Source organism: Xiphophorus maculatus, chromosome 19 (assembly GCF_002775205.1).
Source record: "Xiphophorus maculatus strain JP 163 A chromosome 19, X_maculatus-5.0-male, whole genome shotgun sequence".
NCBI classification, from domain to species: Eukaryota; Metazoa; Chordata; class Actinopteri; order Cyprinodontiformes; family Poeciliidae; genus Xiphophorus; species Xiphophorus maculatus.
The window spans coordinates 12,158,528-12,186,429 of NC_036461.1; the positions used below are offsets into that span (position 1 = coordinate 12,158,528).

At 36.8% G+C, this 27,902-nt stretch overlaps 1 protein-coding gene across 1 annotated transcript; it reads right to left on the bottom strand.

Annotated features, from left to right (window-relative positions):
• Positions 1-841: 841 nt before the first annotated feature.
• Positions 842-4,797, bottom strand: pax1 (paired box 1). The gene is made up of 5 exons (XM_005799190.2): positions 4,554-4,797; positions 3,408-4,037; positions 2,361-2,494; positions 1,751-1,964; positions 842-1,382 (listed from the first exon to the last, which is right to left on the bottom strand). Exons 1-5 carry the CDS (start codon positions 4,555-4,557, stop codon positions 1,288-1,290), a joined length of 1,077 nt encoding a protein of 358 aa, XP_005799247.1. The 5' UTR covers positions 4,558-4,797; the 3' UTR covers positions 842-1,287.
• Between the last annotated feature and the right edge of the window lie 23,105 nt (positions 4,798-27,902).

Below are 27,902 nucleotides of genomic sequence, written 5' to 3' on the forward strand. Positions count from 1 at the left end.
GCAATGAGAAGTCGTTTCGTCGAAATTGACAGAAAACAAACAGGCTACCGGAATAAACTGTTTACAAAGTAGGAGAGGAAGGGCAGAGACACACAGGCCTGTATTGGGAAAATCCCCGTCACTTCTGCGGATAAAACATATTCCTGGGGCTTCCTGTGGGCGCATATAGAGCCCATGATTTCTAGTTGCTCTCCTGTACAACGCTGTTGATGAAGGTGTACGATCAGCCCTCTGATTTCCATCACGGCGGGTATCAATTACAAGCCAGATAGCATCAGCGGAGGCGCCCAGCCTGCAGAGAGCTCCATGGCTGAGTAAACAAAATTCCCACTAAATAGTTGTCTAATCGTTATCGACATTAGGGTTCAATTCCAAATAAGAAATGCTTTCATATGAAGAAAGTCCTGGCTTTTTCTCGGTTTGTGCCTCGCATATATAAAGATGTCAGGACAAGCAGAACGCCACTCTCTAAACGGAATCCTCAGTTCACTGAAAATAACTTATTTTCCCAAATTTCAGCTCGGTAAGTGTAGGACGAATGATTTCATTATTTTCACAATTGCAGGCTTTCAATTTCAAGAAAAAAATGAGTAATATTAAAACATTGACCTTAAGGGGGAAGTTAAGAGCAAACAAAATTTGTACAAAAACTTTACAAAATGTGATTACTGATATCTTAACTCTACATTAGCCAGTTAGCGCCCCTTCTTCAATTTGGTGCCACTTCACGGACCAAACAAACAATAATGTATGCTAGAACAACAGATGGCATTGAAGACGGCCTTTATTTTTTTAGATATATTCACAATGAAATTATAAAAATATATAATTAAAGCTTTAGTATATATTTTACATTTAGACAATTTATAACCTTTGTTCGCATCGTAAAGTCACTCATGGTCACAATTTAGGACAATAATGGCGAATCACTGGATAGACCTCGTCTTATAATAAACATTGAGCGGATTTACATGTAGTTTTTATTTTATCCTGTAGCCTCAATTAGATACAGCCTATAGCGACATGAAGTATTTCAACAACATAAAAAAAGGGAAATAAACTATCCACCAGGGAGGGGAAAACACCGATACATCCATGCAAGCTTACATTCAAGTAGCCATGAAGGCCGACAGAGCTGCTGCGCGCACTCGTTACGCATGTTGACGGCGCCTGCGTTTTTGTTGTTGACTGTCAGTCAAGCCGTTGTAGTGATCTCACTTACTGTTGGAGCTGTTGAAATGAGTTCAATTAAATGTGTCTGGTAATTAAGGTGTGTTTGAGTCCCGGTTAGGAGGATGAGGTAGCAAGAGAGAGTCCATGCACACTGTTCAAGTCTTCATGCTGGTGCTGTTTGCTCAGAGGACTGGGGGGCTTTCTGTCTCCTGAAAGGCACAAAAAAGAAGAGGAAGAAATATAAAAATATGATCAGATGATTATTTTGATCAACTCAAATAATGAGTTGATCATTATTTGATCAACTCATCATATATATATATATATATATAGAAATTTATTGAGCACTGCTAAGATTTCTTGTTCAGGTTTCTCTATTTACCACGCAGTATTTTTTAATTTAGGTGCGTAAAAGTTTGAACTGTCGAGTTCTAAATTTAAAATTTGAACTCTAACGACACTTAGTTGATTTTACATTTATGATACATAAATACGCTAATGAGATACGTATAATAATAATAATAATAATAATAATAATAATAATAATAATAATAATAATAATAATAATAATAATAACCTTCTCGGACTTGATGCTTGAAGGCCATGGGCGAGTGGATCTCCCCCGCGTGCATGGCCATCCCGCTGCCTGGGTGGGAAAGGGCCGGGCTCTGTGGCTGCCAGTGGTGGTGGCCCGGGGCCACGTAGCCTCCTGCTGGGCCACTATAAACCCCGTACTGGTTGCTTGGAGAGTAGGCGCACGCCGAGACATAACTGGACAGAGTGGAGGAAGGCTGAGGCGGAAAGATAAGATGTTGGGGGTGGGGGAGATAGGGAGGGTAATAAGTGATTATTATTGCGAGCAACTCTGACATTTGGTCTCTAACACGTTTGTCTTTCTGCTTTTATTTTGAATAAGCCTAAAAGTGTCTCTTTTTTGTAGCTTTCAAAACACACGATGTATATTTAATGGTTAAAATTCTCATCGGAAAAACTAGCAAAACAATGCCTTTTTTAATATCACTTTGAGGTTTATGATCAATAATATTGTCTTTAATACCTAAATATTTCCGTACTTCTTTCTTTACAAATAACATAAACACAACAGTGTTGAACAAACGTTTAATTTGAGTGTGAGTATATGTATTTTTTATTTTTATTTTTTTATGTCAGGCCGCTTTTTGTTTTACCTGAGCGTATTTTATGTCTGCGTCGATGGCTGGCTTGTCGATCCCGTTGACCGTGTGCGAAGCAGGAAAAGCTGCTCTGTTCACGCTGCTCCAGTCCTCCATTTTTGTCGGATATCCCTCCGTTCCAGCAATTGCTAAATTGAAAACAGTCAACTTATGTCAAAATGGTATAAAAACTGTAGTTTTAGTTGATCGAAGGGCATTCCAAATTAAATTTGCAAATATATTATTAAATCTATATTAATTTTAAGTTATTTTGCAGCCACAGCCTCATTTCAAAGAAGCATTTTTAAAACATCAGAGAAAACAGCAAATTGTATAAGGCAAAATAAAATAAAGTAGATAAAACAATAGATTATAAAAATACTTAACTTTTTTTCCCCTGTATTTAGTGAAGATTTGTTTTATTAACTATTAATAAACAAATAAGGTGCACACAAAATGTTATTTTAACCTGAAATTGTGAAAACTGAATTAAAGTTCCAGAAAAAAATTAGAGATTACAATAAATATTTTCTTTGATCAAAAAATAAGATTTTATTTTTTCTGATATGTTATTCGAATCCTAAATATTCCTAGGAAGTAAAAAATACAGATGATTTTCAAATAAAATCTGCTACTATAATCTATGATGATTTATTTATTAAAATTAATTTTTCAAGGCACGTTAAAAATATACAAAGCAACGTGACAGTGAAAACACGGTTCTAAAAGCCAGGAAAAGGGAGAGAAAATGCTTCTGGCCGTTATTTAAAGGATCAGCTGGGATATATAGCAGGTGAGCAAGGTGTTTGCAAATGCATCATCCCATGAAAAGGTCTATTGAGATTGGCCTTACTGCGTTCTGGCTGAATGGTGAAATGGAGGACTGGTATAACTTTCAATGATTTTTTTTTCTACCTGATGCCAAAACAGATGTACCAGATGATATGACAATTGATCATGCAGAATAAAAGAACAATGCGCAGCTGCTTGAGTTTGCAGACCTCTCGCCGCCAGTCTGACAAGTTTTCAGAACGCAGTTAAAAAGATGTGTTTTACTCTCACCTGTAGGATCCATGAATGCTCGTATTCCCAGGATGTTGGTGACGGTGTGCGGGGAAGGCCAGGCCCTCGATATGCTCACATGCCCAGCAGCTACCGGTACTCCAGGTGGGGTGCCCATTTTAGTGCCAGTTGGAGACATTGCGTTGGTGTAGGAATAAGGGTATATGTGGTTGTAGGAAAGCCCGGCCTGCGCGGAGGCTTGCTTGCTACTCTCGTACTGGCTAGGCTGGGAGAGATTCCCGATCTTGTTGCGTAAAATCCTACTGATCGAGCTCACGGAGGGAACATTGTACTTGTCGCAAACACCGTCGGCTAGAAGCCTGTCCCTGATCTCCCAGGCAAAGATCCCGGGGTCGCTCTGTTTGTATTCCCTGATGTTCTTCACCACGTTTGGCGTCGTTACGCGCGGCTTGCTCCCACCGATGGCACCGGGTAAGATGGATCCCGTCTCGTTGTACCTCGCTAAAATCTTGCTCACGCAGCCATGGGAGACTCGCAGCTGCCGGCTTATGTCGCAGGGTCTGATGCCTAGCTGGGCCAGTTCCACGATTCTCAACCTTATGGCGTTGGGCAGGGGTCTCCCGTTGACAAACACGCCGCCTAGTTGGTTCACCTCTCCATAGGTTTGCTCTGCAGGGAGGAAAGGAATTAAATTGTAACTTTTAGCAACAGTAAAACAAAAACGAAAATAAAATAAATCACATCTTCCCGCAGGCGCAACTGAAATATTCAGCTTGCGTCCTAACCGAGTTTAGAAAGCTGTTTATGTCAATCATAGGTGATTTTGGGTTTCTATCCGCTATTTTACAACCGTGCAAAAGGGTGCAGACTATTTGATTGCCGCATCCTTATCCCATCATGCATGAAAACAACATTAAAAATGGCGAGCTTGAAGTTCAGACATTAGAGAGCCGTTCAACAAACTTCTCGCCTTGTAATTGGTTGATGTGTTTCCATTTACGAGTTAAAGTCCCAAACATGCAGTCAGGGGAAAAACAGTCCACTGTTAAATACAGTTGGCAAATTGTCGCCAACGATCTCCCCCCTTTTGGCCATTGTCTAATAACTTTTTTTTGTCTTTACTCTGCCGTGGCGAAGTTGTAACGCTTCTATAACATCACTGGAGCATGCACGCTTTGGGCTTACCCATTTGCCTACACTGGTATGAGATGCCGGGAAGTAAAAGGTGTCCCTCCAGACAGCTGAATGCGTCCTATAGTGAATCCAGACGAGAAAGGAGGGAGCGAGAGGAATGAACCCAAACAAACAGGGGAAAAGAGTGGACCTCTATCAGCCTCCTTACTGCTCCAGCGCGCTTCCCTTCTTATATTTGGAAACCCGTTGCGCGCAATGGCACCACAGTGATCTTCATCCGATTAATGCAAATTGGAGTTATCCCGGGGAGTTCAGTTTGCTGGAATTAATTTGACGCGTCCTCCACGTCAATCTTCGTTGCTATACGCCAAGCCCCCTCTCTGGTCTCATTGGTTGCCCTGCCCTGGAGAGGTTGTCAGCCAATACGAAGCCTATCCGGTCGGAGCTGTGCAGCCTCCCTTCATTATTTTGCATAGGGTAAGTGGAAGAGAGGAAAACGTTTCGTCCAACATGCAGCCCATGGTAAGAACTAACATATGATAGATTTGGTGTTTGTGCATGTCAAAACATTGCTGAAACTCTTGTCAAGATTTCAATGTAATCTGTTGCGCTGCTTTTATGTATGATTTAAATGTTTAAATGGCATGGCTTAAGATGTTAACTGCTAGTATTATGTATATATATATATATATATATATATATATATATATATATATATATATATATATATATATATATATATATATATATATATATATATATATATATATATATATATATATATATATATATATATTTAAATATATACACACAGCTCCGACCGGATATTTAAAGAGCTAGGGGAATAACATGCACACTTCCAGTCTGAGTTTTTCTATTTTATTTTACTGGCCAGCGTTAGGTAATCAAAGATGAGAATGGCCTCATGTAATCGATACCTCTATAGATGGCAGAGCTCACCAGACTCTGGGATATCAACTGGATTCCACAGAGGAATATTATCACAGCGTGTTTTCCGAGTTTCCTGTGTGAGTTTAGAAAGTATCGTTTATAAGCTCACAAAACGTTACTTGTAAAACTTAACAGTCGACCCAATGGTAACAAGGTGCAGTATTCCAATCCCCCATCCCTGTTTCTTTACTCTCTTTTTTCACATGCTCCCACCCCTTCCCCTACCCCTCGTCCTGCCTGTCTGCTGTAGCCCATCATACAGATCATAGAGCAGGACACATGGAAAGCATCAGGCCGGCTTACAACCAGGGAGGGTCTCAGACACAATCTCTCGAAATATTAGAATACATGGAGAATGAAGTTGATATATATATATATATATATATATATATATATATATAACAACCAGTTGATAGGGTAAGTTATATACCCTATCAACTATATATATATATATATATATATATATATATATATATATATATATATATATATATATATATATATATATATATATATATATATATATATATATATATATATAGGCTATATACCATGTGATGATGCATAGCATACTTCCGTTTGTCTTTTTCACCGTCTCCCACTCACTTTCTCCCTATTACTTAATCTGTGGACCCCCCTCGTCTGGACAACTGTGGAATTGCAGTATTTTATCCGTTTACTTGCGTGACTCTTCGGACTGGTGCTTTTATTAACGGTCCTTTCTTGCAACCCACTCTACAAAGTTTAGATGTCAAAATTAGGTGCGGTAGGAAAGATCACGTCTAAGACTTCTACATTTTCAACTACTTTTTTGCACGTCTGAAGTCCTAACTCAAACCAGTTTTACTAATTAAAGTTTCGGTATTATAGCCACAATGTGCGGCCTTTTCGTTTATTAACCTTAAGATCACGTCTGATATTTTAACCCGAGAGACGTTTTATGATCGCTTACAGTGATAGCTGAGTGGCACATAAAAAAATTCACAACTCTTGATTGATATCTCCAATAGATGTGGGGAAAATAAAGACAAAATATTTAACCTCGCTTTTATGTAGAGCAAAAGCATTTCTTGACCTTGTTCGTATTTAGTTTATTTCGGAACTAAGTGGTTATTTAAGAAAAATTATTACTAAGTATCTGTTACGAAATTGCTGCGATATTAGAAATTCTTTTTTTTTTTTTTATTTCCGAGATGCAACACGTATACAAGACAAATATAAAGCGCTAGATTTTGTACATTGAATTAAAAAGTTCGTTATGCAGGTTGCATTACTGGAATTTCAAAAACCTTTAACAAATTAATTTTCCTGAGTTTGAAACCATTCGGGAAACTTTGCACATAAAGTAGTCAAAGAAAGAAAGTCTATGTTCTATAAATTAGGCTAAAACATCTGCGTGTAAGAAGTCGTTGGTGCAATTTTGCGCACTTCGCAACTGTCTGTTGTCGCTTCTCAGGTGTGACAAAACAAAAGCACATATTGAACGGCGTCTCTCCTTTTTTCCAGGACTTAGTGTACTCCCACAATACATTCCCCCATAAACACGACAGTAGAAACATAAATACCAAATACAGTCCTCAATACTTGATTTCAAATTTAAAATCTTTTTCTGTCACGTAGAGGCCACAGCTATGAAAAATTTCTCTGTTTCTCAGTTGTTGATTTGATAGGTCCTCTTTTCATACATAAAAATTCGTACAACAGAAAACGCTATAAAAACGTAAAAAATATTAATTTGTTGAACGCTTAGTCATTTTTCAGCAATAGCTAATACTTGATATGTATTGGTATATTTGACAAATGAAATTAATTTATTTATGTATATTACGATGTGAATACTTAAGTCTGTTCGTTCTGCCACATTTATGTGTTTATAAAAATATGTTTTTATTCCTTATATGATCTAGTGAAACTATATTGCCCATAAGAATTATTTGATATCTATGGATTACGCATTAATCTATTTATGGATTCTTGTAATTTTACTAGAGCCCTCAGATTTCAAAGACGGAAATCTTCACTGACCAGCATTTGATCAATGAAACTGGGATTTAAAAAAATCATTTTGCTTAGGTAGGGTTAGGGTTAACCCTAGCCTCTGCACAAATCTATTCCGATAAGGTAGCATGTTGACCTGTCCATTCATGTCCACATTCAAGATATGCTGCGCAATACTAATGGCTGAATGAAGACTCGATTTCATGCTTGCATTTAGCTTTAATGTTGCTATTCCTAGTTAAAGCTGTACACAAACTTAAATTCTTGCTCCAACACATAAACTGACAAGCAAAACTCCTATGACAGTTCTGAACTTTAACTAAGTGCTTATTTATACCCTCATAAATAAATTGGTGCCACTATTCTCTGTTACACATTAAATAATAGAAGTAAGAGCTTATTGAACTACATTTTGAGTTAAATTCTGTTTAGGTATATTGTTATCATAAAATTAGTTAATCTTTATAGTGTTAAACAAGTATTGAATAATATATATATATAAAGTAATGTGCTTAAAATCAAAATAAGTTTCATAATTTATATTTTCCACACTTTTTCTAGTGTAAAAAAATTACAGCTGCTGTGCCGCATGAACATTTTGTCAGGTGTGAATTCAGTTGTTTTTTTTTCCTTGAAGTAATTAATTTATGCCATCAAGTCATTCGCAGACTTGAAAAGTTCAAACAGACGTCTTGACAGAGTTAAATAAAAATGTCCCCCCAACTCATTCAGTTGACACCTGACACCAGCAAGGTGCAATGACCCTAGTTGGTAAATATTGATGTTGGTTTTAAGTGTCATCAAAGGATAAACGTCCTCAAGTGTGCTTTGTCTTTAAAGTCTTAAGACAAATTTAAACTTCTATTTTCCCTTGAATCCAGCAAACAGGATCAGTGTTACTTTGAGTCTGATGGTACAGATTATTCTGATCGTTTCGGAGCGAGTATCCTGATGTTGTCAGCTATGCTGTCTAATCCTCATGCTCACAAAAATATTTAAATGGTCGGATAAATTATATGGAAATTCAACTTTGGATCAACTTGCTTCTATTAGCATAGAAGGAAACACAAGCGGTGGGATTTAAAGGTAAAATGGTTCATGTTTGCAATTAGGTCTAATACTCCCATAGAAGGTTAACTTTACCTTATTTGAAGACCTCAAATTGTGTGGTGTAAACACTTAACAAAACACTTAACGTTTTATAAGGCTTTTGTCTGATGTCCATGTTACTCATTTGAAAGGAGGGAGTGGAAATATGTTTTTATTCTCTAAAAGTCAACCATTCCCAACCTGTAAAGAACCACATAGATTCTCCCACTGATTATCATAGCAGAGAAGGCTTGTCTGCTCCTATCTGATTTAGAGGTGGTGTTGTGTAGTTTCTTTGTGCTCCTGCTGGTTAGACCAGCCTCAGAAGGCAGGGAGTTGACTTCTTTTATAGTCATGAGACCCACTCTGAGCTGCAGAACATGCCTAATGAGGGCGCACGGTGGTGCCATGTGAGACATGCCAGCTATTTTTTTTTTGTTTTACCAGGCTGGTAATTGCTTGTGACCTTCCCCAAACATGTCTCGTGTTTCTTTGTGTTTTAAACGTACTTCTAATTATGACTCAGATCTGCTGTCTGAGAATTGGTGCTTTGGAGAGACGCAGCAGAAATGGCAAATTATTTACGCCTTTAAAACTGGGTACACAATATGCATTGGCCTGCCAATTTTACAGTATTTATAAGTGAAAGAATTTCTGGGGGGAAATCTGTGTATATTATGTAATGCAGTCAAATTTTTATATAAAAGCTGTCAAAGCCTTTCAGTTATAATAGAAATTTGCAGTTACAGTATGAGAAGCATTTACATCTTAAACATAATGTCAGGCTTGATTTTTGTAAATTGATATGCTGCAGTGTATGGCTCTGCATTTTTGCTTCAGGTGCACCATCATGATTAGTTAGACTATAGATGATCTCTATGAATATTTGTTATTGCATTAGTTTTAATAAGTTGTATTTACTGTGTTCATTCTAATTATTGGTTTTACTAACCATATGCTTTTAAATTTAGCTCTAAATACTGTTAAATATCAAAAAGACATTTCACTGTGATCTTGTATGTTTTATATTAAAGTTAAAGTATTATTAGTATTGCATTTAAAAACTTTTTCGGTCCGTAGGGTAGTCTACACATGTGCATACATGTTTGTGAAATAATGTTGTGGAGATCAGATTGCACTAGTTTAGTAAAAATTACCTTCTTCGTTTGCGTGCAGCTGAAACACTGTAGTTCTCATTTCAAACAGTATGTAGATTGACTGTCTGCATTCAAATGATAGTAGCAGAAGAAGAATAATGGGAGGAAGTGCTTGCTTAATACAAATCAAACTACAAAGTCTGGCTCATGAATTAAATTTTTTCAAGAACTTTTAAGGGTAACAAGCATTGAACAATGAGTTATTTTGTGTAGTAATTGTCTAAACACACATACATTGAACAGTATTGTAAAAATTAAAATTTTACAGATACTATTTTGTTGCTCTTTGTTTTTAGCAAGTCCAGCAAGTCCTGCTCATGCTAGGCACAGAGGTTTATGAAAAAATGGGGATTTGAGAAATTGACTGAGGTGCCCACCCCCAAAACAGCCCACACAAATGGATTTATAAATGTATAATGCAAGAGCAGAGATGGCAGTTTAAGCCAGAGGTAAGAGGTATGATTGGGCATGCCAAAATCACAAAGTGTTCAAAAGAGATGCTAATTGGTTAACTTGCACAAAATGCATCTTCCAAAATGTTTGCTGGCCCATTCAATCAAATACCCAAGGTGCCTGTTTATCAGCCCAGCCCCGACTCAGTACACCTGGATTAAAAGGCTAAATATACATTTTTGCACTTCAGAATGTTTTGGTCTGGTTATTAACCACTGATTTGAGTTATTTGACTTACATTTGGATTGAGCTCTAACTAGCTTAGTGACAATACTCATGTCAATCTGGCTACCAAGCTGAGCTTCAGCAAATGCTTCAGGTAAAGAGAACATATTAGCAGAAGGTTTAAATGGTTTTCTATTTCAGTAATATTTTATGCCTTGATGCCAAAGTCAAACTTGCTAGGAACTAGAGTTTTTTTTAGTCCAGAGGCAGTCATTGCTAATGAGTAGCACAGTTAGTTGAAGCTGTCAGGTAAAAGGTTTAGTAACAGTTCTAATGCTAATGTTGAACTTTCTAGCAAGGTGAGCTTCTTAACCCTGGGACTGTTGTCGCTAATGAACAACACATTTTAACTTTGCCTGCCACCTTTTTATCATTGAATTTAGTCACATTATTGTGCCTTAATTTGACGCGATCAGCCTGTGGCACAGCATAAGTGTAGTGGAGGCCAAACAGCTTTGATAGCTGCTTCCAGCCCATCTGCCTTGTTTTGTCTGGTGTCTCTTTTCTTCCTCTTGACAGCAACATAGGTATTTCCTATTGGAAAAAGGTCAAGGGAATTTACTGGCCAACCAAGAATAGAAAGCTCTTAGTACCTTTAGCAGAGTGGGCAGGTGCATTGGTAGAAAATAAAATCAACATCACCATACAGCTAGTCAGTAGAGGAAAGCTTGAAGTGCTCTAGAATGTCTTCGTAGACTGCCGAAGTCCATAGTTTCTTGGACTTTGGAGAACACAGTGGACTAACAACAGGAGATGACATGGCACCCTAAGCCATCACTGACTGTAGAAACTTCTCACTGGACTTCAAGCCATGTAAATTATGCGTCTCTCCACTGTCCATCCAGACCCTGGGGCCTTGATTTCTAAATAAAATGCAAAATTTACTTTAATCTGAAAACAGGACTCTCGGCCATTGTAGAACGGTCCAGTCCCTTTCCTTTTCCGCCAAGGTAAGACCTCTGACATTGTCTTTTATTTAGGATTGACTTGACACAGGGAATGTGACAGGGAAAGACCGATTAGTTCCCAATAATGACAATAATGGCCTATTTCACAATATTCCATTTTTCTGAGATATTGTTTTTTATTATCCTCCTGAGACCCAGAGAAAAAAAAGTTTTTGAATTTCTATTTTTTTACACTACATGACTCTTTGGAGTGAAAAAACATCACTACAATTGAACAAATTTCAAAACATGTTTTTATTTAATTTTTAGAGTATGTCCTTTGGAGAGAACATCGGGACTCTCTTGTGGCAAATATGAACACATTTCGAGGCCCAGGATGTCCTCTCTAAGGACCAACAGAATTTAACACAGTGGCATGTATGGTTTCAGAGTTATGAACAAAAAACCTATGTGCTCCACAGAGGACAAAAATGTATTGCTGGGTCTCAGTTATCTGATCAAAATTACTAGAAACATAGAGCTGGAATATATCACTCTACATGTTGTGATTCTATATAATATATATAGATAACTTGTGTTTTTATGCAAAATTAAAATTTTTGAAATGTACTAATATATCTAACCTGTTAATTCAGTTCGAATTCTGCTAGTAAAGAACAAATAAATCAAACAAATCAGGTGGTGCTGAGAACAAATAATTCTGTGTTTTTCTTCTATCTCTTTTAGCTAGTTGCAAAGCTAAAGCAAAAGGAAATGACATGTTAGGAAACACCCTCAAAACTAAGGTAAAGGAAATGAGGAACTAGGGAACGCTCCCTTTATTATGTAGCTTAGATAGAGGCTAACAAATAGAATTACAAACTGTTGCTTAATGCCATTTTGTCCAGCTAGTTCCTAAAGGTAGCATGAGAAATGGACCAGCTGTATTTTGGTATTAATAATGAAATCCATGAATTCAACTCATTGACTCTTGTTCAACCTCATCAAGAACCTAACAGGGAGAACGGATAATTCTCCACAGTGGTATATGAAACAAGGATGCTTTAACTCTTTGGATTATTTTACTTAAAACAAGTAAAGAAAATGTAAAATCACACATTGAGCGTCATAAGCAAAACTGAATAGTGAAGGGAAGAACCTGGAAAACACCTACCAGTAAAAGGAAAATCCAGAAACACCTAATAACAACCTCCAGCTGTAAACTTTTTGTTAAATGCTAACTGTCCTAAAAATGAAACCATTGGGTTTTTGTATCAAATTACCATATAGTGAAGAATCTACATTTAGATTTTTATGTCGTAAGCCCCCTGTACTTCCACTTTAATAACATTTTCTTTTACCAGGCTTACAGCTGCATCCTGTTGAAAGACTTTAATTCAAATGCACAACAGTAATTCTCTTATTAAACAGCAGGTGCTGTTTAGAGCAATGATTTTGATTCAGGTGGTCTATAGAAGATGAAAACCAGTATTTAATTGCATCACTGTTTTGGAGTAGACAGCCTTTGAACAAGTGTAAATAATAAGCATCTATTATGAGAATAATAGTGCTAAGGGGGCAAAAGATCTGTTTATCAGGCATTAACTTATAATCCTCATTTAAAGGATTGAGAGGATGGAATTGTGCAATGCTTTAAATATCAATATTTAGATTTTACCATGTTAAATTTATTCATATCTTGTGACCCAGTATGACTTTCTAATATCACTACTAAGGTGTTTAATGTCACAACATGGCAAGACGAGTTAAAACATAATGAAGAGCTCCCTCTGTGGTCACATACAGAAACCTCTTGTATAATGAGAGGTTGGGGGGAAAAAAAATATTTGTATCATTTTAAGGAAATGAGGATATTCCTCAACATGGGGAGCACTTTCTGAACAGACGTAACAAATTTTGATGTGTGACGGAGCTCATTGAGAAATTTTAATCACACAAACATAAACAAAAAGCATAAAAATAACCAATTTATTTTGTGACTTGTTATACAATATGTTGTCTTGCTAGAGTGTTAACTCTCCCAGCTAATGTTATCTATTCAAAAAACTTTTCTCAGCATTGTTACACGTGTCTCTGTATGTTCCCATAGTTTTTGTTTGGCACTCAGGCCTTGCCTGTCTGGATCTGTTGTCAATTAAGAGGAGGGCCCTTAATTACTTTCGGAGCACTTTAGACTCGATGCTGATTCATGGCTGTCGTACTTGGAAGTCGGCCAGAGAAGTTGAAAACAGTGGGTCACATGTGGAAACCGATATAAACACTGCATTTTAACCTTGTTATTCCACAACTTCTGTGATTAACTTTTGACTTTTACTTTTAGAACTACTTTTTTGTATTTTAAGTGTGTTTTCTCTAAGAAGTATATTTTTTGCCCTTTAAGGCACCTGTGATTCAAAGAGATTTCTATCCTTAACCGAACCTTTTCTTTGAACAGCCATGTGAGATTACTATTGTTGCACAAGTCTGTGTTTCATAGCTTAAATATGCCAGATCTAAGAAGGAAAATTGTGCAAGAGGACATTCAAGGCCTTCTATCAGGCACAGTGTAATATTGTTTTCCGCCAAACCAGAAATTACGGCCTTGGAGGGGCCTTTTCTATGTCAGGGATAGGGGTACTGTATGTCTTCTGACAGTTACTCGTTTTAAGATTAATGAGCCTATAAAAACCTTGTGTCTTCTTTCAAACGCCAAGCTCGATATCAATCAATGTTACCAGCATAGTCTTGTTCTTCTGAGAAAGAAATCCCAAAGATGGATTGGACACTGTTGACACAGCGCCGTAGAAACAAAATCTGGGGTTTTATGTCTCTGAAAAGGTGTAGAATCCTGAGAATAGAAGAAGATTATTTTTTTATTCTAAACAGAAAAACTTTATGTTTATGTATGAGTAGGAAAAATTTATTATTAAATCACATAGTTGGTTTTTTTTCAGATTAATATACAGGGGTGCAAGGATCTTTTCATGAATGATATCAGTGCTTTGACCTCACTGTACCGGAGCCAGACGCCCATAAATACATTCCCTTATTTCTACCCTGTTTTGGATGCCAGTTGGGCCAGGAAGTTGGTTTGTTTTGGGTGTTCTCAGTAGCATATATTCCAGCAAAACCTGCACTTTTCACGTTTCTCAAAAGACAGCTGAGCCAATTTCCTGAAATGCACCTGAATTCCTGCTTGTGGTCGTCTGTAATGTTGGTGATCTGTTGAAAGCTGTTGAATCACGGTTCAGTGTCCACATACTGGAGACTTGTTTGTTCCCTTACCACACGTGTGGACTGATCAGCTGGACGTCTCTTTCTCCTCGTTGAGCAGCGGAAGCTTTGGAAGCAGGTTCAAGAAAATAAATGTGAAAAACTTGAGTTGGGATTTGATAAAGCAAATGGTAAATCTTAATCAAGCCATCAGAAACTACTTCAGTTTTTAAATTGATAATAGAGATTTTTTTCATCTTTAATTAAAATGTTAAAAAGATAAGAATTTACTGTCTTTAAGCCCAAATTAGTTTTAAAGCCTGTGATGCAAATAGCAGAGGAATAAGTGATCTTCGTTCCGTCATACTGGTGCTGAAATATTTGACATGTTTGTACTGAGTAGGGATACATAGACTTGCAACCAAGCCTGGACTTGCTGGCCAAGAAAAAACCCCTTAGTGCCCCCATTTTCTTCAACATGCCGCTTCCTGAATGAATGTGCTGCTTATGGCACTGCACTCCCAGTCTTTTGAATCATAAAATTGAGACTTTGTAGTAATATTTTTATGTTTAGGTTCTGACTTTTTCTCTCCTATTAATCATGCTTTCACAATTCACAATATGGTACAGTGGATGGTGGATATTTTCATGGTTTTGCGGTCGAGCTAGACATTTTCTACTGTGTACAAATGACCCAGATTTTAAGCTAACGTGAATTATTTGGAAACTCTACAGTATGTAAGTATCTTTTTCTGTGAAATGTATAGTGTGGTACAGAGGATTGTCAGGTTGAAATACATCATTCATTGTGATTATTTTTTGCCTTTTTGAGTTACAGAATTTGTCAGCCTATAGGTTCTAATCTGTAAACCGATCATTTCCACTGATTCCCTGTGAGATGACATGATTCTAAGGTGACTTGAAAAAATATCTCACTTATTTTTATTTGTTTAACATGTTTTTATTATTATTATTATTATTATTATTATTATTATTATTATTATTATTATTATTATTATTATTATTATTATTATTATTAATATAGGGGCTTACTGAAGAACTTATAATTTGTGTATTTTTAATACGATCCTGCTGAAAAACAGGAAAGTTAAAATTATGGAGCAGAAAAACCAACCATGTATGGGAAAGGAGTCACACTTTTAAACTTTAATTAAGCTCTACAAGTAATTTTATTGTGTTATCTTTGGAAAATATTCATGTTTTTCCATGTAGTTATTTATTTATTTAACAAGGAGGAAATAAATTTTTCACACAGGGCAATGTTTGTTTAGAAAGCTTTTTTTTTCTTTTAATAAAGACTGTCATTGAGTTTACCATACATAAAGCAAAAGGCAAAACATTTTTATAGAGAATGTATTCACTGGTGTTGTCCAGGATGTTGAGTATTAATTACCACCGTTAATACTCAACAAATTTGAAAGATAAAAACCAGACAAGCAAGTGAAAGAACACATGCATGAGTTTTTCTGTGACCTGCATGCCTGTATGCATCTTATCTCAAGATAGGCTTTCTATGAGCTGTTCCCACGTCTTTCAGGAGCAAAGCCATGCCAGTGTGCAAAAGTGCAAATACCATATGTAGTTGTGTGAAATTTGCGAGCATAGTATTTAAGAACTAACCATATAAACATATACATTACTAATATAAACTTAGTAATATATAATTCATATGTGCATATGAATTATATTTTGTACATTTTGGAACATCCATCTATTTGTTATTACTGCCTAATTTTCACAGGATTTGTAATTGCGGCAGTCTTTGATAAAGAGGCAGGGTGCACCCTGAAGACAAGCCAGTCAAAGGGTAACAGAAACACACAAGACAGTAGAGCACAAGGAGAGCAAGACAGTGAGGCCAAATAACCCAACATACATGTTTTTTTATACTATCGAAAGAAGACTTTAGCTGGTTCTAAATGCAGAATGGATTCTACCAACACTGCCATTTGTCATTGATTCTGTTTGAGAGTTCATGTATTTGAAGGGGCAGTCATGGAGTGGAGGATGTCTGGTATAAGAACATCAGGGTTGCAACTTTGGGTTTTGCAGATGATGTGGTTCTCTTGACTTCTTCAAGCCATGGCCTTTTGTGAGCACCAAGTTGGTTACCAGTACTTTAAGAGATTTCTGGCTGAGAATCAGTGATTCTGAGTCTGAAGTATTTTTTCTCAACAGGAAACGGTAGATTGCTAGAAGGCCTGTCTATTAATCAAGCTGGGGAGTTCAAGTATCTTGCCTCTTTTTTATTGGTGATTGTAGGATGGGTTAGAGACGTAATCAACAGATTGGGAATTTGTCTGCCGGCATCCTCCAGTCTGCTGTGGCAAACAAAAGCTGACCCATAAAAATAAAGCCTTCAGGTTTCCAATCTGTCAATGTTCTGCTTCTCACCTGTGATCATGAAACATGGATTGTGTTTGAGCTTTATTCATGGAATGGTAATACTTGGCTTAAGCTGTGGTTATCTTAAGCAGGCTATCGTGTGAGAATTTGGCCTTGAAGATTGTCCCCCTGACTTTGACACTTTCATTTCAGGCACAACTGAGGTGCCATAGTTACTGGTTTAAACAGTAGATGGTGCTGAAAAAAAAATGCTGGTGTATAAAACTGGTAACAGAAGAACAGTCATAGAGGAAATGCATTCCTAATAGACATCTTACCAGAAATTTTGACCTCATAAGAGTCAACATTTACAAGTCTATCAAACATTTTGAAATTTTTAGTCCCTTAGTGTTTATATTCATCCATGCAAATACTTTATTAAAAAAAGGTGTTCTTGGTGCATTCCTGCTCTACCTATTTGATGAGCAATACATTTTTCTAAACCTTTAAGTCAGATCAGGTTTTTGTCCACTCAATCATGCTCATTCAGCACTGCAGACAAAGTCTCCAACTTGTTATAATTTTAACTAGAAATGAATGTCAATCTGAAAGCTAATAGAAAGCAATCGTACTGTGACTCAAGTAAATTTGTGTCACAAGATTTTTCAGTGTATTTTGTTTTTATTTTCAGTCTGATATCAAAATTATAATTGTACCTAGATCTAGGAGAACTCTGCAAAGGCTCACAAGACCAAATAAAAGATATAGGGTGTGGTTGCACAACTAGGAGTTTAGTGGTAACAGTTACAAGTAAGATTACGACTCCCGTCAAATAGTGTTCAGAGCAGTTGTGATAATGATGGCGTGTGTGGTAGAGCCCACATGAGATGATGTTATTCTTTGGAACAGCTTTGGAAAATGTAAAATTAAAAAATAAAAAACTGAGCTTACTCAATGTCAGTGTTGGTGTAACCGTATTTGAGTTGTGTGCACCCATATTACAGCTAATTATGGGTTTGGCCTGAGGTCTCAGTGAGTTTCCTAGACAACACGTAGTGTTATGAGAAGTCAAGGAGAACGTAGCTTCATCCATGATAATTAGAGGGCGTTAAGCTGTGTTGAAATCTGCAACATCTGTCAGCCCCTTACAAACACCAACAATTCATCAACTCATTGCACTTCAAAGAATCTGTTCAAGATGATGAATCAAATTATGTTTGTTGCTTTTTAATGTTATCTTTATGGCTATTTGGTGTTTTCATGATGTTTTGGTTATTATTGTAGATTTCTCAATGGAAAGTTTGAAGTGGGGGTAACTTGTGTTGATAAAACAAAACCTTTCTTGATGTGATTCATGGTCCAATTGTCTCAAAGGAGAAGTCTTAGTGGAGCTTTTAAAGTGGGCCCAAATGCAGCAGACCACAACCTACTGCCACTTCTCCAAAACATCTTTAGAGATGGGTGCTCAAGTCAAGTGTTCCTTCAGCCGCGAATAACAAACTTTAACTTCATCAAACATTATTCCCAAACAATGACTTGTGATTGTGATGTTGCATGTTGATGTTATAATATGGATTGCGATGTGGCATGATGATGCCCGGGGTGTTCTGTTGGAGATGATGACGCAGGCATACAGAGCTGGGGTTTCTATGCCCTCTTCTCTCAAAGCAGAGGAGAGGGAACCAATTAGACAACTTAAGTAGTGACCCCATTCGGTCAGTTTGTTTTCCCCAGGAACTCTGACATTCTAGGTTCCACCTTATGTACAATCAGCAGATCCACATCCAGCAGACTGTAATTTATTTTGGATCCAATGTTTGTCCAATGGCACAGTCTTTTACACAGCAAGCATTGACTAAGACATTCAGTTCCGTGTCCTCCTGAGTAAGTGCTGCTATCTAAAGACAAAGAAATATGCTGTTTTGTTAGTTCTGTAATGTCACTCAGATTCCATCTGTGAAGCTCATCCTTCCTGGTAACTGTACATGAAAATGGTTCAAAGAAGTGCATTCTGGAATGTAGAAGATTTTAATAGTCTCATTTGTTTCTGCACGTAATTCAGTGCTTTTCATTCCTCCCGTGGCTGAGCTCAAAATCTGCTTTGATTTTTTACACATAAAAACCTGAAAAGTGTGTCTGAATCCCTTTGAGACTCTAAAGAACAATTTGTAGAACCACACCAAGCCAATCAAGTTTTGTTTCTTTTGGGTTTGTGCATATTGAGACTGAAATGTATAACCCATTTATTTTTGCAAAGTACCTTGTGCTCAGTCAGATTTCATGGAGAACATCAGTGAACATTAAATCTTGATTTTAAGTAGACCTTTCTAACATTTACATTGAGCAAAATCATTCCACTGCAGCTCTTGCCTTTTATTGAAGTCATTTTCCTTCCAGAAGATTAACATCTGCCTCAGTTTCAGGTCTTCAGGTCAGCCATTCTTCTATACTTGTTCTGTACTTTGCTCCATCCATCCCCTAATCAATATGCTTCTCATATTTATGCATATGAGAAGCATTCCCACAGCAAAATGCTACCACCAAGTTTTCCATGTTGATGTTATCTCAGGTGGACATCCAGAGTTAATTTTCCACCACACCAAGAACTGTGCATTTCCTTCTACCACAAATCTGATTCCTACTTTGTGTTGTTCTTGTACATAAAATCCCAATAGAAGAGAAGCTGCGGTTATGATGTTCCAAAATGAGAAAAGAAAAAAAATCAAAAAGAAAGATCACTTTGCTGTTTTAAGTGTGAGTGGATTGGGAGGTAATGGAGTGTCAGTGATACTGTCTGCAAAGAGGGACCCCCTGAAACTGATACCCACTCTTCAGTGACTGTTTAACCAAACCAACCAAGATGTTATTAGCATTCTGGAGCTAAAATGTTTGAGCAAAAGTTAAAAATGGATCTGTCACTGTCTCCTTGTCTTCAGATGATTCATCCTTAGCCATTCTCAGCACTGTGTTATTTTTGTTTTTTAATGGAGCCAAGGCAAGTGGAAGCAAGCCCAGGAGGACGGGTTTGATGGGCTCCTTATAATAGTTTAAACGTTTTCTTTTCTCGTCATGCAAAATTGATGTAAAAAAGTCATCAGCTTTTACAGCTGAACAAGAGATAAAGTAAACATATGTTTTCAAAAGTAAAGAGTTCATGTTCCTCAATATGTTTTACATGACGTTGAAAATTAAATTTATGTAATAGAATTGCTATATCATAAAACAGGACCCGTCCTATTACTCTTACAATATCACAGTGAAAGGTAAAGGAGGAGTATGTCAGTGATTTGAACTCTGGCCTTAAAGGACACAAGACAAAAACATTCCTTTAACTTCTTTTTTCACTCGATATGACAGTTCTATAGGTCACATCATGTTCTCAGGAAAAGACAAAAAATAAATAAAATCTGCAATCATATCGACAAGATGGTGCAAAGTGATGACACGTTTGCACAATCAGCCTGTCTAACAAGACATGGTTCATGGATGACTGAGGACACGTAGCTGGTCGTGCGTCTCATCATCTTCAAGCACTGACAAAAGACTCAGTTGCATGGTCTTGTCTTGTACAATGTACAAGATCAAACTATGTTAGAGACGAAAATGGTGTATTGATGAGCAACACCACTAGCATCTTTTATTTTAAATACTTGTCTAAGGGGTCTAAAAAAGTGTGAACACTAACTGAAAACAGATATTTTAGGATCAATATTATTATTATTTTTTTGTGCTAGTTTGTTAAAGTTGCACATTTAAGTAAATTGCACTACCTTTTTTAAGGGTGCCAGATCTTTAATAATCACAAGAATATTTATAAGTAAAACTAATAGACAAACATAAATAAGTAAATACATACATTTTGCAATGTGGAAACTTTTCCATTCTTCCCGTACATACTTTTGCATTTGCATTTGCATTTTATATGAGAGGCGTGTGGTGGTGGGGACACAGCTTTGTTATATAACCCTGAAAGAATAAGTAATTTGCTATTTTTCATCAGGCATCCTTAAATTACTTACTGACTTGAAGTAAACACAATATTCAAAAAGTGAACCTTTCTCCTGATATGAGAGACCCAATTTTCAATGCATTAGTAGTTCTTTATTTGCTCAAGCCGTGGTTTAATGGAGTAGTGGTGTAATTTATAGCTCAGCGAAAAGTCTGAAAAATGTGTTTTCTTTTTCCAGACCTTTCCTGTATCTTCACACACTTCACACGGACAGATGAGGACGTTTCAAGGGTGAGGCAAAAATAAAGAAGTACCAGGATGTAAAAGAAGCATCACTGAGGTTCATCGCCTGCTGACAGAACAGAGACCTTGGGGTGAACCGACTCCCTTTCTCTGGAGTTTACACATAAACATATCCAGTGTGCAGGTGGAAATACGGGTGTGTGAAGAGGGTAAATAAATATCCCTGCCATGAAGCTCTGAACATTTAGCAAACAATGGAATTTTTCACACAAACTTGGACTTGAACTCTGTGTGGATAAAAATAAATTCCTGCTAACACTAAAACTTGAATCCTCCTCCATGAAATATGTGATTGGAGAGTACTTTTTCAACTTCAAGCGGCCGGAATCAGGGACAGACTTCTGTAACCACACATATTCCAGTATATAAAGAAACTTTTTACTGCATTTTCAGAAAAAAAAAAAAAAAAGGTTTCAAATGTAAAACGTCTTTCCAAAGTACAACAATCAGAAATACTGGTCATAATATTTCCATATCATATATTCCACCAGTTGGTCTAGACGTTGTCAGTTCAGACTTCAAGACAAAAACTACACCATCAAGCAAATCCATTAATTTCAGACCTAACATTTATCACTGTGCGCTGCTTTCATCTAGGAAATGTAGATCTAGGAAATCTCTCAGATGTCTCACATGTAGTCACCATATATGGTATCCACTAGATGGCAGCATAGGCTTGCATGATAAGTCTTCACGATTCAAAGTTGCTCTTGACCCTATTTGCTTGAGTTGAAATCAAGCAAATACATGTTGAAATATAAAAACAAAACAAACTAATTGGAGACCTATTTAAAAACAAAATAATGAAAAATAAATGTAAAATTTCTCCTTGGATTTACAGCAGTCTAGCTCCATCTTATATATTCTGATCATATTTTCGAATGTTTCCGATGGTATTTTGACCATTTATATTTGATGTCAAGGTCCAGGCCTGTAAGGTTGGAAAGGCTCCTTGCCATCTCTATAATCTTCAGCTCCCTCCAGAGATATCAGGTTCAAGTCAAAATTCTTGCCCTACCGCTCCAAATCATTAACATTACTTCCAGTAAGAACAAAATGTTGAATTAAAATAATTTTTTGAACATCCATTTTACAGCTGATACTCCTTTTATATTGTTTCACTATTTTTTTAAGATAGGTTAGGTTTAGTGCTAAGTGATTAAATTAAAAATAATCAAATCTAAATCTGATTGACTGAATGAACTGAAATGTATAAATACATTCATTTTTTGTTAACGTTGCTTGTGTTACAAAAGGACAAGCTTAAATGAGTTGCAACATGAGTTGATTATATTATATTATATTATATTATATTATATTATATTATATTATATTATATTATATTATATTATATTATATTACTTTAAAAACTACCAAATTGAAAACAAATTAGGATCTATGAGGTCACCAGCAGGTGGCAATCTTCACCCAGAGAAAAAGCTTATTAGTATTTACTTATTTATTAAGTGAAACTATAATTGTTTTAAAAATGAATTATTTCAGTATGATAGGAGCTGATTATTTATGTATACACCATTAACCTTTACTAGAACTTTTTTTTTTTCAATTTACACACCTTCCAACTTCTTTTTTGTTCAGCTGCCTGTGTGTTCTGTGGTGGAAGCAGTGCAGAAAATAAATACATCCAGAAAAGAAGAATAAAAGATGGTGTTTTACTCTCTGATCTTTCAGAATGTAGAAAGCATTTACTCCTGTTATTGTTTACCATGTGGTAGTCACAGGCGTAGTTCATGCTGCCAAGGTCCTCTTCTGATTTGAATATGATACAAAAGATGAAACGTTTGACCTCACATTGTCACTGTTAATCACTCCATGTCCTCTCATGAAAATGTCTCTGACAAACGATGCACAGTCCACACGTTGAGTTCTGGGGAATGAAATAGCTCCATTACAAATGTCCCTGCAGAGCTGCAGAGCAGGAAGTTCAAAGGCGCCCTGATTGATGTACCACTGTATGAAAAAAACATTGACAGCAATAGCCCACATTCCTCATCGGGTTCGGCAATGTCAGCTTCCTTTTCTCTCCATCCTTCATCTGCTCACCGCCCCGTCCCCTCCACGATGAAAGTCGAACAAATCTGCTGACATTGATCCTGTCTCCTCGGCCGGGCTAATTTCATTCCAGCCGGAGAGAGACGGTTATCTCCAAAGATCTTGACAGACAATTGTATTTACTATTTTCTTTTCACAAGCCAATAAAGGGGGAGCAGTTATTGCATCAGATTATATGAAAAAACGTTTAATGATTCCAATTTATAACTCTAGACTGAATAATGATACAGTTAAGAGCTGACAGGCCATGATAAATGAAGGCTCATATAAAACATATTTAGAGTGAAGAATGGCTGGAGATGAATTGCACTGTGATACAAACTCATGATAAAGAACAGTAAGAGCCACTAGAAGACTTAATAATGTGCTATTCATTTTGAAGTGATTTTGCTGGTTAATAAAGGAGCACAAATTAAAAATATATTTATTGTAGAAAGATGTCTCAGAATATTACCCCCATGACGCTGCCACCCATGGCTAATCTAATCAGGGCCCATCTCTTTATATTGAACCTTTCAACTCCTCATTTTTTTCACTCCTTGACTGCAGACTTAGTGCTTTTCAGTACACATTAGCTGCTTGATGTAAATACAGTATGATCTTTTTCTGTAGATTACATTACAAAGATGGGGAGTCAAGTCATGACTTGGACACAAGTCGCACTTAATTCATAAAAACAAGGCCTTCAGACTTCACTTTAAGTTGTGATCTAAAGATTCTCTTGAACTTTAATGGTTGGTCCCCATGGACGATCTTTATCTAGTTTATCAGACTTGAAAGTAACCCAATAACTGTAGATCTATTTGAGTACATACTGGTAGTGTTGCACAAGGTTTCGAGGCAATTCACTATACTTCTTGACTGTAAGAGAAGCAAATGAACTTATCATCCACTCTAAGTTTGCCTGTTTTTCTTTCATGCAACCATCAAGAAATAGTTACAGTAAGTGATCTGATAAAGACCCATTTATTTTCCATCTTAAGAGTGTGCTGGATTTATTGAAAAGGAACATTCACAGACGGTAGGCTATCAGCGGTTGGTAATGATGCCTGCTTGTTGTACATTATATTTTTGACCATTTGCTGAAATGTTTATGAATAACTTTCAGGTAATTTCTGATCAAAATAAATTTACATCACACAACAAAAGAGCTTTATGTCTGCTTTAAATGGAACATAGTTCACTTTCTGGGAAAGTCTGCCTCATTTGGACATGTAAAAGATTATGAATGCTGGTAAAGTCCAAACACACATACTCCTAGAAACATAAATCTTGATTGCCTGCAAGTGAATCTGGATGCAGTTTGGTTATAGAGGGCAACGTAAACAGAACATCTAGTAAACCAAAGCAAGAAAATCAATCTGTTGTATCTCTCTCGTGTATACAACTGGGTATTAGTGCTTTGTTTGGTGCTCACACTGGGCAACAACTTCTTGTGAAAACGTATTTAGGTTAGGTCAACTCAGGACTGACAACCTTGGAGGTCTCTAGTCACTGATACTCATGGACACAATTCTAATTAAATTCACATATTATGGTAAAGCAATTGTGAGTCTTTTAATAATTACAACTATGGTAAAATGAAAGTACAGCCTGAAGCCATAATCTAATGATGCCCATTAATAGGAATACCTTAGTCTATTATAAATTTAACAAAGCTTTTAATTAAATGTTTTTGACCCATTTACATAACATTTTGCAGACAGAATTAAAGATGAACAATAAATTAATTATTATAAGCATAGATCTCTTTATGCGTTGCACGGTGGTGCAATTGGTAACACTGTTGCCTTGTAGCAAGAAGGTCCTGCGTTTGATTCCCGGCCGGGGTCTTTCTGCATGGAGTTTGATTGTTCTCCCTGTGCATGCATGGCTTCTCTCCGGGTACTCTGGCTTCCTCCCATAGTCCAAAAACATGACTTTTTGGTTAATCGGCCTCTCTCCCTAGGTGTGTGTGTGCATGGTTGTTTGTCCTGTCTGTCTCTGTGTTGCCCTGTGACAGACTGGTGACCTGTCCAGGGTGCGCCCTGCCTCTCGCGTGGAACGTTCACTGAAGATAGGCACTAGGAGCCCTCCTGACCCCACTAGGGATAAGGGTGCAGAGAAATGAATGGATGGATAGATCTCTTTATTACTACTCAGTAATTTGGAGGCGATATATGTCCAGCTCCAACCCTTTGCTGTCGGATCCTTCCTCCCCAGAAATGTTGGAGTCATCATTGATTCCTGAACAATACGGGTAAAAAAATAGGGTTGCAGTCCTTCTGTAGAACCAGCTCACAGCCCCCTCTAAAACCCTGTAAGAAGAAACAGTAATAGACAACAGGTGGATGGATGAACCTGGTAAAGATCTGATTATTTTTATGTCAAAAACCTAGACGTATTATTAAACCACTACCATAGCTGAATGATGAAAAACACTTACACGGAAAACACAATACTTATTAATGATTTAATAATGTGAAAGATTTAGAAAATATAAAATTATCTCCTTCTTATAACTGAAAAAGCAACTTTTGAAGAGACAGACAATTTCTAATGAACTTACTCCAATGCATCACACTTCAGTAATTATAAAAACAGAATAATGTATAAAGCTTAAATATCGTAATAAATTAGCTCAATACATATACAGCTTAACAATTCTTATTTTTAGAACCTGTTTCTTTCCAGTTTCATTATCCTTTATGACATTTGGTCACACAACTCTTTTCAACTAATACCTATAGTTGAGTAACTGCAAACATTTCATGGATCGCAATAATACTTCAACAATTAGAAAAAACAACAACAAAAAAAACTTATAAATGTTTTCATAAAGTCTTTGTTTCCTATTGCTGAGAGGTACTGTATCTCCACCCTTCTGTTCACTTCATTAAGGATCAGTTATGAGACAGGATTGCTGGTTCCCTACAAAAACTACATTTACAGATACATTTGAACATCTTTGAAGCCATTTTACCCTTTACTATTTTACGTAATATTGTTCATCTGCCTAATACTTTGTGCATTATGCTGTACCTCTAGGCTCCTCAGTTACAATTTCAGTTTATTCTACTGTCACCAATTTAGTTTCTCTTTATTGTCTTTCTAAACTGGAAAGAAAATTTGAGTCCAGAAAAATGTCATTTCTCTTTTTAATTGGATCAAGGAATAAACTGTTCTTGGTTCACTATTAACTTGTATGTATTGCTCAACCCTGCTAGACATTGCTCAATCAAGAGAAATTATTTTGATTGATTGCCACTGAAATAGCCTGGTAAAAACCAGTGCTTTGTTCAACACTTCTGCTTTGTTCAGAAGGCCTGGACTCTCAGCTATTGAGAAACTCTGTAGAAGTTTAAAATTTTAACGAATTGCCAATGTTTGCCCGTGACAGCTTGACGATATGAAGCTTACTGGAAATTGCTTGCACTGTAAAAATGAAAATGAGAAAGCCCAGATTGTGCTCTTAGAGAGAATTTTTCTGAGTGGAATTGCACAGGAAGCCAATGGCAAGGCTACCACTGAACCCTTTAGAAGTCAGCTAAAATCCTATGCAAGATTAATTCGCTCACAAATCAATTTTGATTGGTTGAAGTTTCTTAGCTTACATCATGCTTTTTTGTTTTACCCATCAGAAACAGTCTCTATGAGAGAACGCCCACTTTACACTTATGAAAGATCCAGGATCACATTACCAGAACCTCAAAGTTTGAATAAATTTGGTGTTCATCTATTTGTCCATTGTTTAAAAAAAAAAAAACATGCATTGTCCTGCAGTGTGGCACTGACTATTGTTGTCTGGTGCATATAGAGTGTATCTGTAAACACTTGTATCTAAACAAATGTGTGTATGAGAGAGTGATCATTTATATAGGGTTTTGCAAAAAGATATTCAATAGACACGATGCAGGCATGAGGAAAATTTGTTTGGTGGGACTAGGTGGCCCAGGTCCCACCAAGCAGTCACCAGGAGTGAGCCAACACATACCTGAGCACCGATCCCTGGACACTGACCTCCAGGCACCAAGGGACCAGCCACTGGCATGGATAGTGATGGAGGGAGCACATAAAACTAACAATATGACACTTTGGCACAATGTAAAGCAGTCAGTGTACAGCTTGTACACTGTGCAACAGTGAAACTGTGCAAATTTGCTGTGCCAATTATTAGCCTTTAATTACAGCCATTATTGGCTAAGCAAAATCATGTGACTCATAAGTGTTAAAAGGGCTTAGATGTGAATGGGGAGCAGGTGTATTAATTTGATGTTATTACTCTCACACTAGTTGAGAATATTAGAAAAAAAAAAACTGTTTCTTTGCGTTAGGACAGTTTAGGCTATGAGAAGAATGCCGACATCCTGAAACAGAGCAGCTGCTTATTTTAGGGTCTTTAGCATCCACCAGCTCAGCAGTAAAGTCACTTGTCATGGAGGAGTGGAAGAGGATTCCAGTAGCAACCTGTGAAACTTCAGTAAACTTCATGACCAAAAGAGTAAAGGCAATCCTAAAAAATAATGGTAGTGACCACACAAACTGTTGACACATTTAGCCCTATTTGGACATTTTTACATCAGTGTGTACTCAGTTTTGTTACCAGGGGTTTAAGGAATAATGGCTATGTATTACGCTATTTTGAGGTGACAGCAAACTTACACAGCTATTCAAGCACTGTTTAACAGTGCCAAGTTATTTTATCTTCAGTGTTGTACTACGAAAATGCGGCATAATTTACGTAAAAAAATTAGGGGTGTAATCACATCTGTGACAT